Genomic DNA, 16014 nt, shown 5'->3' on the forward strand with positions numbered 1-16014 from the left:
TGACTCTCAGTCTGAAGAAGGGTCTCGACCCGAAACGTCACCTATTCCTTTTCTCCTGAGAAAAGCCGGACCCGCTGAGTTACTCCAGCTTTTTGTGTCTATCTTATATTTTGTGGCAAGTTTTATTTGTTTCATGTCGAAGATTGAAAACTGATATAATACAGGGAGAGTTACCACTCAGTGCGTTTCAGCGGCTTTGCTCATGAACAGCTTTGTTCACTGCTGCATTGTTCATTTGTGAAGGTCAATTTTGCGACACGTTCTTGGACCCCAAGGAGTAATATTTTTGTCCCAACAAATGCTTATTCATTCTGATGTCCAATTAACATAAGTAAAACTGCACATTTAAATAATGTTTATGTGATGAGACTGGAGTTGTGGCTACAGGGAATACTGCATTGGGTTTTAACTGCCGTCGTTATTAACTACCTAATGTTACTTGTACTGGCCAGGCAACTTCAGTCTTATTGCTGCTGCTGCTGCTGCTGCTTGTTTTGTTTATTTATATATTGCAAACGTCCATCTTATTTGTCATCTTAATGTTGCTATTTTTTCTCCCCAAACTCTCCTTTATGGCATGAAGAACGCACTGCCTAAGGCTTAATTTTCAGCAGTCTCTCGCAGCTTTGGCTGCATTTCAAACGTGCCTTCCCTCGTTGCTCCTTGCCACATTTTGATAATTTTCCCATCTCCACCATTTCCTGTTTTTCCTCAGCCATGCTACTTTTCCATTTCACTTCCCCCCCCCCCCCCCCCCCCCCCAAATTCTTTGTCACTAAAGGTGAATCATTTTTTTTGGCAATACTGTGGTTTCATTGTTACAGAGTATAGCTTTTTCAAATTAGATTTATTTAAATACTTACAATCTTTACCTGCTCTGATGGGATTTGAACATGGCCCATATTTCCAGCTGCTCGTCCATTTGTTTAATCACTGCCTTGAAAATCACTTGGACAAGGACATGGATAGGAAAGGCTTGGAGTGAAATGGACCAAACGCATGCACTGGGACTAGCTTAGATGGGGCATCTTGGTCAGCGTGGGCACGTTGGGCCGAAGGGACAGTTTCCAAGCTCTATGACTATATAATGTAAAATGGGTGGCTGTCTTCAGTGGAGAAAATAAGAATTTATTATTTTCTTATTTTCTGTTATTATTTTACCCGTTTACCACCACCTCTATTCTTTATTCATCGTACTTTCTACTCTCCTGGTCTTTGCAATACTCTTGTCCCTGTGACTCAGTTAAGTTTTAGAATTGAAAATTTAAATATCGTCTTTGCATATCTTTGGGATTGGCACAGTGGCTCAGGTGGTAGAGCTGCTGCTTCACAGCGCCAGGGACCCAGGTTCGATCCTGACCTCTGGTGGTGTCTGTGTGGAATTTGCATGTTCTTTCTGTGACCGCGTGGGTTTCCTCTGGGTGCTCCCAAGATTTGCGGGTTTGCAGGTTACTTGGCCTCCGTAAATTGCCCCCTGCTGCGGAGGGATTGGATACAAAAGTGGGATAAGATAGATCTAGTGTGAAAGGGTGATTTATGTTCAGCGTGGACCAATGGGCCTGTTTCCATGCTGTATCGTTCAATCAATATCCATATGTCGTCCCTCCCTCAGACAATTCTGGAAATACTATCATCGTGTGAGAGGGGGATAAATATATTATTTGATCCAATTATGCACATGATTAAAGCAGATAGATTCTTGATTAGTACGGGTGTCAGGGGTTATGAGGAGAAGGCAGGAAAATGGGGTTAGGAGGGAGAGATAGATCAGCCATGATTGAATGGTGGAGTGGACGATGGGACGAATGGCCTCATTTCACTCCTATCACTTTCGACCTTATGTTGATAGCAGCCAAATGAAATTGATGGCATTCAATTGGTCCCACAAAATTAATGTGTAATTAAGTCGTAGGTGTAGGAACTGAGGGGTGCATGGTTGGGGAGCTGCCTCTCAATCCTAGTTGTTGCTCATCTGGCCTATTGTCAGTGTCATCATCCATTTGAAAGCAGATCTCCAGTCTGGCGGTTAGAAGGAACACAATAAATGTTTACTTCTGTTTTCATTTCAACTTAATGCTTTAAACAGTTTCAGAGTCTTAATGCGCCTTTAACGCTACTTTTAATTATTCACAGCATTTGTAGTATTTCCTGAGGTTCTCTGGGTATCACAGGCAGTGATTTCAGATAACATTCCAGCTACCTTTCACTTCTGTCAGTGGCACAGCTGGTAGAGCTGTTGCCTCACAGCCCCAGAGAGCCGAGTTTGATGTTGACCGCGGGTGCTGCCTGTGTGGAGATTACACATCTCCCTTTGACCGCGAGGATTTCCTCTGGGTTTCCATTATGTTCGGTATAATTTCAGTCAATCCTAAGCTTTCCCTTTCTTTCCCATTGACTTTAATTTTACTCGGGGGCCAATTGACAAGCCCTTGTGTGTGTGGTTCACAATAACATCAGCTGTTATTCTTCTAAACTCTGGAGGTTAGATCCAGCCTGCGTAATCCTTCTTCATAGAACAATCTTCCCCTCCCCAGGAAACAATCTATTTTACATTTTATAAGTGTAATCTTACATTAGGTAACGAGACCAGACCTGTCATGATATTCCAGGTGCAGTCTTACCAGAGTCCCATTTAATTGCACAAAAAGGCCTTTATTCTTGCACTCAAATCTTATGGCAATAAAAGCCAACATTTTATGGTGTTGAGTGAGACTGCTATGTGTTCAAACAAAGTCACACAGCTAAATGTTTTCTTATCTGAGTATGTAAAATCTGAAGCATACACAGTTGCCTCCACCTTCCAGAATTCCCCAAACATCATCTGAAGACTGACAGAAGCTCATGGATAATGGCAAGGTTTACCTGCAAGGTCACTCCTTGCTCAAAAGGTTATTTGTTAGTTTAGAGATACAGCACGGAAACAAGTGCTTCGGCATACCGAGTCCGCGCCGACCAGCGGTCCCCGCACCCGAACACTATCACACACTAGGGTCAATTTACAATTTTACCAAGCCAATTAGCCTACAAACCTGTACGTCTTTAGAGTGTGGGAGGAAACTGGAGTTCCTGGAGAAAACCCACGCGGTCACAGGGAGAACGTACAAACTCCGTCCAGACGGCACCCGTAGTCAGGGTCGAACCTGGGTCTCTGGCGCTGTGAGGCTGCAACTGTTCCGCTGCGCCACCGTGCCGGCCTTCTTGCCGTGTTCAGTGAGTTTAATCAGGTTGTGTGATTGATCGGATGCAGCGCAGTTGTAGACTATTCTTGACGGGACACACTACTGGCCAATTAACCTACAAACCCACATGTCCCCAGGATGTAGGAGGAAACCAGAGCACCTGGAGGAAACCCACGTGGTCACAGAGAGAAGCTGCAAACTCCACACATACAGCACCTGAGTTCAGGATTGAACCCGGGTCTCTGGTGCTGTGAAGCGATAGAACTACCAGAGGCACCACTGTGCTGCACTAAATAATTTCTCTTATATATCATATCATTTGAAACTTTAGCTGCTGGGGATAGGGAGTGGTGTGAGGAACCTGAGAGGAGTTATGGAGATTTATCACTAATCTGTAACCTGATGTAATTTATTTCATCAGCTTGGTACTTTATCAATGGTCTAGGGAAAGCCCAGGTAGATAGCAACAGAGGTTCCACATAAATCCTATGAAAAAATGCATATCTTTATTTATTTTATTACAATTAACCGAATATTTCCAGTTTTAATTTTTTGTGTTGGGGTAGGTCTGGCGTGATTTTTTTTTTATTGCTGACAATTCAAATGTATTTTATTGTCATGTGTACCAAGGTAGAGTGAAATTAAATGTTTGCATACAGTTCAGTAAAAAGTATTATTATACATAAGCACAAGTGTATAGGACTTTATAAGGCTGCATCTACATTTGTGAGATTTAGTCTTCACTATCTGCTTTTTATTTCTCCTGCAGATTGGAACAGCCGTACCTGGCGGCATGTGCGCAGTTCTTCCAAGCGTTGGGTCACTGCTCATCTCTGAGACGGTTGTGCATAGTGTCTCGTCACGGAACTTTCCAGCACAGCGCAGTCCTCTCGTTCATGACCAAGTGCTCAGACGTTATCATGTGCCACATGTTCACGGGAGAAACCCTCGTGGCTTGCAAAAAACTCCAACAGGCGCTGATTCGAGGGTAAGTGAACAAAGTGGCTTGTATTCATAAGCAGCGAGTTACCAATGGTTCACAAGTTATAGGAGTAGAATTAGGTCATTCAGCCCATCGAGTCCACCATTCAATCCTGGCTGATCTCTGCCTCCTAATCCTTCGAATCAAGAAATGGTTCAATGGTTTCTTTATTGTCACGTGTACCAAGGTACAAAGGAAAACTTATTTTTGCGTACAGCTCAGCAAGACTATCTCCCTGTACACGAGCACCGTCCCTGTTATTACTGAATGTACAGAACAGCTCGCTTTTGCAAGTGAGTCCATATGCAAGTGAACAACGGAGCCAAATACTTGATGCCCTGTATAACAATGCCCATGGGTTAATATCACCAACGAACGCTAAACAAATCGCATTGATTCCCCATGTGTAGGAAGGAACTGCAGATGCTTATTTGCACCGATGATAGGCACAACATGCTGAAGTACCTCAGCGGGTCAGGCAGTATCTCTGGAGAAAATAAATAGGTGACCTTTCCGGTTGAGATGGTCTGAAGAAGAATCCCGACCTGAAATGTCACCTATTCCTTTCCTCCAGAGATGCTGCCTGACTTGCTGAGGCCCTTCAGCATTTTGTGTCTATCTTCTGCAGTTGATTCAGCAACAGTTTATCACATCAATACATGTTTTGTGAGTTTTGAGATGCTTTCTGAAGGAACGAACAAACAATTATTTTAAAATTCATAACCGGCACCTTTTATAACATTTGCCATATGGTGACAGTCTACCACTCTGGTTTTCAGCTTGTGGAACGTAAAAACAGCACCAGAACAGGCCCTTTGGCCCACAATGTCTGTTCTGTACACGATGGCAAGACCAATTCTTATCTGCCTCCATGCAGATTACGTGCAGGCAGAGAAGGGTCATTGTCTGTCAGCATTCATTTCCATGTATAGATTCATAGTCATACAGTGTGGAAACAGGCCCTTCAGTCCAACTTGCCCACACCGATCAACATGTCCCATCTACACTAATCCCACCGGCATGTGTTTGGCCCATATCCCTATAAACCTGTCTAAATGTTTCTTAATCATTGCCATAGTAATTGCAATGGTAGTAGTTGGTATCATAGCTGTAATCCATATCCCCCCTTTCCCAGCATGTCCATTTGCCTATCCAAAGATCTCTTAAATGCCACTATTATATCTACCTCCACATACACCCCAGGCAACACGTTCCAGGCTCCCACCACTATCTGTGTAAAACAAAAATTGTCATGCACATCTCCTTTAAACTTGGCCTCTCACCATAAAGCTCTGCTCTCTAGTATTTGATTCTCTGTAGAAGGGTCCTGACTCAAAACATCACCTATCCATGTTCTCCAGAGATGCTGCCTGATTTTATTTTTTTGTGGATATCTCTTTACTTTGACAGTAGGGGGCAATGTTGCCAGAGGTATTTGGGCTGGAGTTGCCGTTCCAACTTCCATTCGAGGCTGTCACCAAGCCCGTTCTACAAGCTGAATTCTAACAAAATATGAATGGGCCTAAAGTATTGTGTTTAACTGCAGCATTGTGACACATTGAACACATCCTCTAAGTGATGTTTCAGCAGAACGGTTGCAAATAGCTCCGGAGTTTTTTTTTTGCCCTTTGCTGTCTCATTCTTGTACTGAATCGCCCAAGCACGTACCGTGTGAATAAAAGAGCAGCAGCGCTGCAAAGTTATTAGTGGATTGTTTGATTTATACGGTCGATGTGGACTCATAAATGATTCATGTGTACATTATCCTTTTCATAATGGATAGAGGTACTTAATCCCTCTGGATTTCCTGAAAATGTTATCTGTAATCTACATTCCTGTGTGTGATGTATGTGCATTTGAGGTAACTGCACTCTGGAAGGAGAAATGGGAGGGAAAGACGAAATGAATGGCTTTAGATCACAGAATAGTGAAATATTGAAAGACTGCATTCAGAGTAGTGTTGGGAGGAAATTAACAGCAATGGCAAAAGGCGCAGGGAATATGCATTGAATTGCACTCTTTTATATCCTCCTGAAAGGCCGGAATTGAGTAGATTTTCCTCCTTACGAAGCATAAGCTCTATAATTTCATTGGAATAAGAGTCTGTTTTGGCGGATGTATTTAGATTTTAATGTACGTTGCTTTTGCAGAATCAGCCGCTGATTCAGTTATGGCGCTTTCTGAAAAGGTTGCTTGAAGCACTTACCTTTCTATTTTCTCAAAGTTCTCATATTGTAGGGTTTGCATTCACCCCCCACCCTCAGCCTCTGCACGTTACAATTTCACTGCAGTGTAGTTAATGACACAAGGAGCATGAAACAAAAATGTGTCTCTGTGCTCGCTTTCAATCCAGCAGTGTTCTTGGTTCACGTTGCTTGGCAATGTATCACAGTTCACACCTAATACAGTGACTGGATTTGCTATTTGACAGCCACCTAATAAATGTGATGCTTTGCAGTGGTTCTATTTGTGGGAGTCCTCGTGCCAGGGCAAGATGAACTCACTGCTGGCTTCTAAGGGTAATAGAATTTTAGATGGGGGTAATACTTCACACAGTAAAGAGCATTAGACTTTATTTTGTGTGTTCCATTGATCTTATTAGTTAATGGTGAGCATCGGGAAGAATCTTTGCATTCTTGAACAACTTCCCCGCCAGCCCCTTGTGATTCTAATTTGCAATAACTTCATGATACATGGTTTATTTCCTGTAATTTCACAGATCATTTGGTGGGAGTATGCAAAGCTAGTCAGGCAGGCTTGCTACATTTATAGGTGCATCCACAAGATGGGTTATCAGTCATGCTGCGTAGGTCTGGCAGATAATTTTAATATGATGGTTGGCTCAGTACATTAAGCATGACATCTATTTATGTGAGAGCTTCTGCTTTGGCGGAAAATAGAAAGGGTTAATCCAGAAATTGGATAAGAATTAAAAGTTGATATGCAGCTTCCTTGGCAAAAGAGAAAAATTCAATTCAGAAATTATGAATCTAGTCTCTGTCTTCCACACACACCCTCGACAAAAGCTTTTTCTGTCCATTGATTTGCCAACCAGGTCCAAATCCGTTGCTGATTCGAAGAAATACCATCTGTTCCCCCACCTTCAATATATTTTGAAACAACCTATTTCTTCTCTTATAGAAACAAGGAACTGCAGATGCTGGTTTACAAAAGAAGACGCGAAGTGCCAGGGCAACTCAGCAGGTTAGGCAGCATCTCTGGAGAACATGGGCAGGTGATGTTTCGGGTCTAAAGAAGGTACCCAACCCGAAACATCACCTCTCCATGTTCTGCAGAGATGCTGCCTGACCTGCTGAGTTACTCCAGCACTTTGTGTCTTCTATTTCCTCGCTTTCCCATTTCTAATGAAGGGCATTGGACATAAAACTTTAATTCTATTCCTCTTTCTACAGATGCTACCAGCCAGCATGTTTCTAGTATTTTCTGCATTAAAAAAAAAAAAAATTTAATATCCATTTACAGACTGATCAGCATGACGTATTTTGACCATGTGATGCAGTCACAATGATTCAATGCAAAAGATACTCGTGCTTATTTAAGGGGGAGGAACTGGAACACTGCCGGCAGGTTGGAACGTCACTGGTACATCTTTGCTGTACTTTGGTCTGCACTCGGTTTGGATAGTCTGGGCAAGACTGAGTCCATTAGGTCACTAGAGATTGAAAAAGGGATTTAGATTCTTAGATCACTGGGATCTGTTTTGGGGTAAGGGGGAACTGTACAAAAGGGACGGATTGCATCTTAACAGGTATGGGACCAGCATTCTGGCAGGCAGGTTTGCCACTGCTACACGGGTGGCTTTAAACTGAATAAGGGGGGTGGGGTGTTGAATGGGACAGTGGAGGATGGAGTTAAAGGGAAAGGGTTTCTTAAATGTGTGAGCGTAGAGACCGAAGGGTGTAAAATGAGGGTAGAAGAAATAGGTAACAAGGTGAAAAGTAAAAGTGGCAGGCAGACAAAACCAGGGCAAAAATCAAAAAGGGCCACTTTTCAACATAATTGTGTAAGGGGTAAGAGTGTTGTAAAAACAAGCCTGAAGGCTTTGTGTCTCAATGCAAGGAGCATTCGTAATAAGGTGGATGAGTTGAATGTGCAGATAGCTATTAATGACTATGATATAGTTGGGATCACGGAGACATGGCTCCAGGGTGACCAAGGCTGGGAGCTGAACATCCAGGGATATTCAATATTCAGGAGGGATAGACAGAAAGGAAAAGGAGGTGGGGTAGCGTTACTGATTAGAGAGGGGATTAATGCAATGGAAAGGAAGGACATTAGTTTGGAGGATGTGGAATCGGTATGGGTAGAGCTGCACAACACTAAGGGGCAGAAAACGCTGGTGGGTGTTGTGTACAGGCCACCTAACAGTAGTAGTGAAGTTGGAGATGGTATCAAACGGGAAATTAGAAATGCGTGCGACAAAGGCAAAACGGTTATAATGGGTGACTTCAATCTACATATAGATTGGGTGAATCAAATTGGCAGGGGTGCTGAGGAAGAGGATTTCTTGGAATGTATGCGGGATAGTTATCTAAATCAACATGTAGAGGAACCAACGAGAGAGCAGGCTATTTTAGACTGGGTATTGAGTAATGAGGAAGGGTTAGTTAGCAATCTTGTTGTACGTGCCCCCTTGGGCAAGAGTGACCATAATATGGTTGAGTTCTTCATTAGGATGGAGAGTGACATTGTTAATTCAGAAACAATGGTTCTGAACTTAAAGAAAGGTAACTTTGAGGGTATGAGATGTGAATTGGCCAAGATTGACTGGCAATTAATTCTAAAAGGGTTGACGGTGGATATGCAATGGAAGACATTTAAAGACTGCATGGATGAACTACAAAAATTGTTCATCCCAGTTTGGCAAAAGAATAAATCAGGGAAGGTAGTACATCCATGGATAACAAGGGAAATCAGGGATAGTATCAAAGCGAAGGATGATGCGTACAAATTAGCCAGAAAAAGCAGCATACCGGAGGACTGGGAGAAATTCAAAGACCAGCAGAGGAGGACAAAGGGCTTAATTAGGAAAGGAAAATAGATTATGAAAGAAAACTGGCAGGGAACATAAAAACTGACTGCAAAAGTTTTTATAGATATGTGAAAAGAAAGAGATTAGTTAAAACAAATGTAGGTCCCTTGCAGTCAGAAACAGGGGAGTTGATCATGGGGAACAAGGATATGGCGGACCAATTGAATAACTACTTTGGTTCCGTCTTCACTAAGGAAGACATAAATAATTTGCCGGAAATAGCAGGGGACCGCGGGTCAAAGGAGTTGGAGGAATTGAGTGAAATCCAGGTTAGCCGGGAAGTGGTGTTGGGTAAATTGAATGGATTAAAGGCCGATAAATCCCCAGGGCCAGATAGGCTGCATCCCAGAGTACTTAAGGAAGTAGCTCCAGAAATAGTGGATGCATTAGTAATAATCTTTCAAAACTCTTTAGATTCTGGAGTAGTTCCTGAAGATTGGCGGGTAGCAAACGTAACCCCACTTTTTAAGAAGGGAGGGAGAGAGAAAATGGGGAATTACAGACCAGTTAGTCTAACATCGGTAGTGGGGAAACTGCTAGAGTCAGTTATTAAAGATGGGATAGCAGCACATTTGGAAAGTGGTGAAATCATTGGACAAAGTCAGCATGGATTTACGAAAGGTAAATCATGTCTGACGAATCTTATAGAATTTTTCGAGGATGTAACTAGTAGCGTGGATAGGGGAGAACCAGTGGATGTGGTGTATCTGGACTTCCAGAAGGCTTTCGACAAGGTCCCACATAAAAAATTAGTATACAAACTTAAAGCACAAGGCATTGGGGGTTCAGTATTGATGTGGATAGAGAACTGGCTGGCAAACAGGAAGCAAAGAGTAGGAGTAAACGGGTCCTTTTCACAATGGCAGGCAGTGACTAGTGGGGTACCCCAAGGCTCAGTACTGGGACCCCAGCTATTTACAATATATATTAATGATCTGGATGAGGGAATTGAAGGCAATATCTCCAAGTTTGCGGATGACACTAAGCTGGGGGGCAGTGTTAGCTGTGAGGAGGATGCTAGGAGACTGCAGGGTGACTTGGATAGGCTGGGTGAGTGGGCAAATGTTTGGCAGATGCAGTATAATGTGGATAAATGTGAGGTTATCCATTTTGGTGGCAAAAACAGGAAAGCAGACTATTATCTAAATGGTGGCCGATTGGGAAAGGGGGAGATGCAGCGAGACCTGGGTGTCATGGTACACCAGTCATTGAAGGTAGGCATGCAGGTGCAGCAGGCAGTAAAGAAAGCGAATGGTATGTTAGCTTTCATTGCAAAAGGATTTGAGTATAGGAGTAGAGAGGTTCTACTGCAGTTGTACAGGGTCTTGGTGAGACCACACCTGGAGTATTGCGTACAGTTTTGGTCTCCAAATCTGAGGAAGGACATTATTGCCATAGAGGGAGTGCAGAGACGGTTCACCAGACTGATTCCTGGGATGTCAGGACTGTTATGAAGAAAGACTGGATAGACTTGGTTTATACTCTCTAGAATTTAGGAGATTGAGGGGGGATCTTATAGAAACTTACAAAATTCTTAAGGGGTTGGACAGGCTAGATGCAGGAAGATTGTTCCCGATGTTAGGGAAGTCCAGGACAAGGGGTCACAGCTTAAGGATAAGGGGGAAATCCTTTAAAACCGAGATGAGAAGAACTTTTTTCACGCAGAGAGTGGTGAATCTCTGGAACTCTCTGCCACAGAGGGTAGTTGAGGCCACTTCATTGGCTATATTTAAGAGGGAGTTAGATGTGGCCCTTGTGGCTAAGGGGATCAGGGGGTATGGAGAGAAGGCAGGTACGGGATACTGAGTTGGATGATCAACCATGATCATATTGAATGGCGGTGCAGGCTCGAAGGGCCGAATGGCCTACTCCTGCACCTAATTTCTATGTTTCTATGAAACCAACTCAATAACATTTGTCTGACTACTCAGCAGACACCGCCGGCCAGTAAGCAATTTGGCCAACTGCATGTAACGGGTTTGAGGATTCACCAACTGCTGTTGTTGACCTTATTGGTGTTGGCGGTTACTAAACTGTTGGCTAAAGCAAGATGCAGTACCTCCAGCATTACTTTTTTTTTTTTTTAGTTTATTTTCTCCCAGTGCCACCTATTCACTAGATGTGCAAATCCTTTCAGTCAATATTTTCTCTCCTGTTCACAATAACAAAATGGCCTCTTATTGAGTCACCAATGACCGTCCGATATACATGTATGTATTTAATTATTCCTTGTTTCTAAACTACTTTGAATCTATTTGCTCTCTTGCCCTGGTGATTATTCTCCAATGCCTCTCAGAATCCTGCTTCGTGGGATCGTACTTGCTTTGTTCCATTTTTATCAATCCAGAGAATCAGCTGAAATGGTTTCTCTTCCTTTGCCCACGCAGTCAACATTGATGTTTACAATAGATCGGTCTTTGGCCTCATTGGTTGTGTTATATTTATCTGCACGTTGACCCACGACAGCAACTTTGCAAACAAACAGAATCCGTCTGAAGAACGCTCCCGACCCGAAATGTCGCCTGTCCATTCCCCCCACAGATGTTGCCTGACCCACAGATTCAGATTCAGATTCAATTTTAATTGTCATTGTCAGTGTACAGTACAGAGACAACAAAATGCATTTAGCATCTCCCTTGAAGAGCGACATAGCAAACGATTTGAATAAAAAATAATAAGTGTCCGGGGGGGGGGGGGTGAGTGGTGATTGGCAGTCACCGAGGTACGTTGTTGAGTAGAGTGACAGCCGCCGGAAAGAAGCTGTTCCTCGACCTGCTGGTTCGGCAACGGAGAGACCTGTAGCGCCTCCCGGATGGTAGGAGGGTAAACAGTCCATGGTTGGGGTGAGAGCAGTCCTTGGCGATGCTGAGCGCCCTCCGCAGACAGCGCTTGCTTTGGACAGACTCAATGGAGGGGAGCGTGGAACCGGTGATGCGTTGGGCAATTTTTACCACCCTCTGCAATGCCTTCCGGTCGGAGACAGAGCAGTTGCCATACCATACTGTGATGCAGTTGGTAAGGATGCTCTCGATGTTCCTCCAGCCACTGAGTTCCTCCAGCATTTTGTTTTGCTTGAGATTCCAGCATCTGCACTCGCATGTGACTCCAGCATCAGTGTCTGCGTCTACACTGATCACCCCCAATTTAACTCAGCTACACTTCTCTCACCCCCACCACCGACACGGTGGCACAGCGGTAGAGTTGCTGCCTTACAGCGCCAGAGAGCCGGGTTCGATCCTGACTACGGGTACATTCTCCCTCTAATCTGCATGGGTTTTCTCCGGGAAGCTCCGGTTTCTGCCCACACTCTGAAGACGTACTGGTTTGTAGGCTACTTGGCTTGCTATTAATGTAAATTGTCCCCAATGTGTAGAATTGTGTTAAAGTGTGCGGATTGCTTGTCGGTGCAGACTCGGTGGGCTGAAGGACCTGTTTCCGCGCTGTATCTCTAAACTTAACTAGACTACACTGAGTCTCCAAGCTCTGAAGCTGAATTTAAAATGAAATTTCTCTTCATTTGTTCAAGGGTTATACTTTGCCATGTTGTTTGCGATTATTGCCCTGTTTTGAGTTGTCTGATAAATTGGTAGTGTGGAAAGTAGCAGTGGTGACTGTGGATCAGCTGAGACTCATGTGGTAGTGGGTGAAGGTAGAAGTATATCTGATCACTCCTCTATGATACTGTTCAAATAGGTATATAGTTAGTAGGGAGCATACGACAAAATCTATGCGCTCTGATGTTTCGTTTAGAGATACAGCACGGAAACAGGCCCTTTGGCCCACTGAGTCCGCACCGACCAGCAATCCCCGCAGACTTACGCTTTCCTTCACACACTAGGGACAATTTACAGTTATACCAAGCAGATTAACCTACAAACCTGTACGTCTTTGGAATGGGAGAAAACCGAAGATCTGAGGAAACCCACGTGGTCACGGGGAGAATGTACAAACTACGTACAGATAAGCACCCGTAGTCAGGATCGAACCCTGGTCTCTGGCACTGGAAGGCAGCAACTGTACTGCTGCGCCACCGTGCCGCCATGATAATGGCTAAAGAATGCCCTATCGAGATGAGTAGAGGCCATTAATGTAGTTGGAATACTAACAGTGTTTAAGTTCCAGCCTCCAGAAGAAAGATGAGTGAAGAGAAGAACGTTTCTGCCTTCTGGATTGTCACTAATTAATATTGCAACTAGATTGATCATAGTCTTGTTCATTTTTGTATTCTTTGTACCACACTTTGTACCATGTTTAAAACATGCCCAAATTCTTGAAATATCGTCCTTAGTCAACTAGAATATTGCTTTCATTGTGAAGCAATTCTTTGCTATGGATTGATAACTGGAATGTATATTTTACATTACAGCAATGTACATGGGCACATCAGCTTTTGTTAAGGATTCTAAACGTTTTAAAGTTCAGTAGGCAAGCACTTTCCTTGGCAAATCTATGCATATAAAAGCACAGCATTGTGAACCCCAGAATGTTTTAGCCTGACTGAGAAATTATAACACAAATCCAGTGTGTCCTGACGCATGGGAGAAGCACAGATGTGTGCCTCAGTCATTAGCCATGCATTACGCCTCATTGAAGCCCAGATTTCTACACCCAGCTAGCTGTATCTGTCAACTACAATCTCAGCAGCAAGATGCGAGTCAGCGAGGAACTAAGGCCGCCTTTGTTCTGCAGGCAGGAGCAGCAGCAGCACCAGCAACTCGCGTACGAACTGCCAAGCTAGACTGAATTTACCAATGCACAGAGCATTTGTTTACTCGGCAAGTGGGGCGATGTCGTCATTAGTTTGTGGGCAGCATCGTGTGCTTAATTCTTCTCCTTTACAATATTTTTGGCCTAAACAAATCGGGCACGATAATGTTTAATGTCTGATGGGGGCTCGGGGAACTGCAGATGCTGGCTTACAAAAAGAAAACTCGCAAAGTGCTGGAGTAGCTCAGCGGGTGTGGCAGCCGCTGTGGAGGGCATGGATAGGTGACGTTACAGTGCCAGCTCTATCAGCTGCACCACTCTGCCACCCTAAATCTGTTTCAATATTCCGCTTCATTTAGCTTGGGTTTCAACCTGCGTTCCTCTGAATCCCAAAGTAGCAAATGAAAGTTTACGCACCAAGGAAAAGGATCTTGTGTTAGAATTTGGGTTGGTTGTTAAAAAATGGAAGCTGCTGCAATTGTGTCCACAGGACTCGCTGGAACAACGTTCGACAAGTTGGGTAGCTTTGTTTTGCCATCACCAGCAAATGGAAGACGAACTAAACATTGTTAAATGGGATTATTTTGGTTTGTGCAGCTCACTGTTCATCTACCCACTGAGCCACAGAAAGAACCATCCTGTAACAGAATTCACAACATGCCTTTAACAGCTTCTGACTGCTCCTGAGCCTGTTCTCCCCAGAAAGCTCACACACACAGGTGATTAAATCAAATACTAGGTATTTTGGTGCCGGTGGACAAATAATTATTGGTCTAGAAACCAAAGGGAAAATCCCTCTGATCTTCACGACAGAACCATGGAATGTTTTATGCCCATCTCAGGCATAGATGGTTCCCCTCACCTATCTGTGACAGGACAAACAAACAGCCCAACATTGTGTTGCGGCGGTGGAATTGCTGCTTCACAGCGACAGACACCTGGGTTCGATCTTGACTACGGGTGCTGTTTGTACGGAGTTTGTACATTCTCCCTGTGGGTTTTCTCCAGCTGCTCCGCTTTCCTTCCATATTCCAAAGCCGTGCAGGTTTTTATAGGTTAATTGGCTCCTGTAAATTCTCCCTAGTGTGTACGATAGAACGAGTGTATGGGCGATTGCTGGTTGGTATGGACCCGGCGTGCCGAAGGGCCTGTTTCCGCGCTGTATCGTTAAACTAAATCAAAGAAGTGTTCTGACCCGAAATGTCACCCATCCTCTTTCTCCAGAGATGCTCCCTGACCCATTGAGTTACTCCAGCACTTTGTCTATCTTTGCCCATCCTAGAAGCTCTATTGAAGGCTAATCCAGTGACGGGAGTGAACTGTTTTTTCTTCTCGCTGTTGGTGCCTGGTAATAACATTTTTCATTCTGATGCTGACCATTATCTCAAATTTGCTGAATTACTTGCTCTAGTTCAAACTGCTAGTGAATATTAAAATATTTTGTACCGGAGAAACCAATTAACTCTTGCCTTCCACTCTGCAATTGGAAAATAAGGTCTTAACATGAACCATGCAAACTAGTTGATAACACTGATAAATATGAAAGGATGAGGTTTGATCTTTATTTAAGTAACGCATCAAAAAATCGACTGACCAGTATGCAATCTGTTAAATTGGCAATCAAATGCATAAATTACTATCAAATTAAGAAACGTTAAAACAAGGCATCACTGTATTATCCACTGTAATTATCATTTGGATGACCAGTGGCAGCAGCTGTTAATAGACTGCAGCTTGCTGGACTAACATAGTGGAAAGGTACAGTGAGTGACACAATGTCCCCTTTGTCAAACCAGCTTGGTGAATTGCAAAGCACTTGGTAAGAGAATGCAATGTTGAATTTAGTTTTTGGCTCAAGGTTTTTTTTTGATGTTTTAATAGTGTCGAGTGCATGGTCAAGAAGGATAGCTGTTTTGTTGTCAACAGTCCTGATTTTAGTGAATGTCTTGACCAATCAACCCTGCTGATGAATAGAAGCACCAATGACATTTGTTGTTGTTGTTGTTGCTGTTGTTATTTTATCATTGAGATTCTAAAGCAACTATGTGGCTTGGATGTGGCAGCTTTGGAGAGGGTGCAGAAGGAGTTTACCC

The 16014-nt window shown here is 43.5% G+C and overlaps 1 protein-coding gene across 1 annotated transcript in view; it reads left to right on the forward strand.

Moving 5' to 3' along the window:
- The window catches only part of fbxl18 (F-box and leucine-rich repeat protein 18), a 47508-nt gene that overhangs the window by 19467 nt on the left and 12027 nt on the right, over window positions 1-16014 (forward strand). Inside the window, exon 3 of the mRNA XM_055651058.1 lies at window positions 3949-4167. Coding sequence (XP_055507033.1) covers window positions 3949-4167 — 219 coding nt within the window. The remainder of the gene's footprint in view (window positions 1-3948; window positions 4168-16014) is intronic.

The sequence above is a fragment of the Leucoraja erinacea genome, chromosome 20, assembly GCF_028641065.1.
Source record: "Leucoraja erinacea ecotype New England chromosome 20, Leri_hhj_1, whole genome shotgun sequence".
In the NCBI taxonomy this organism is placed as follows: domain Eukaryota; kingdom Metazoa; phylum Chordata; class Chondrichthyes; order Rajiformes; family Rajidae; genus Leucoraja; species Leucoraja erinaceus.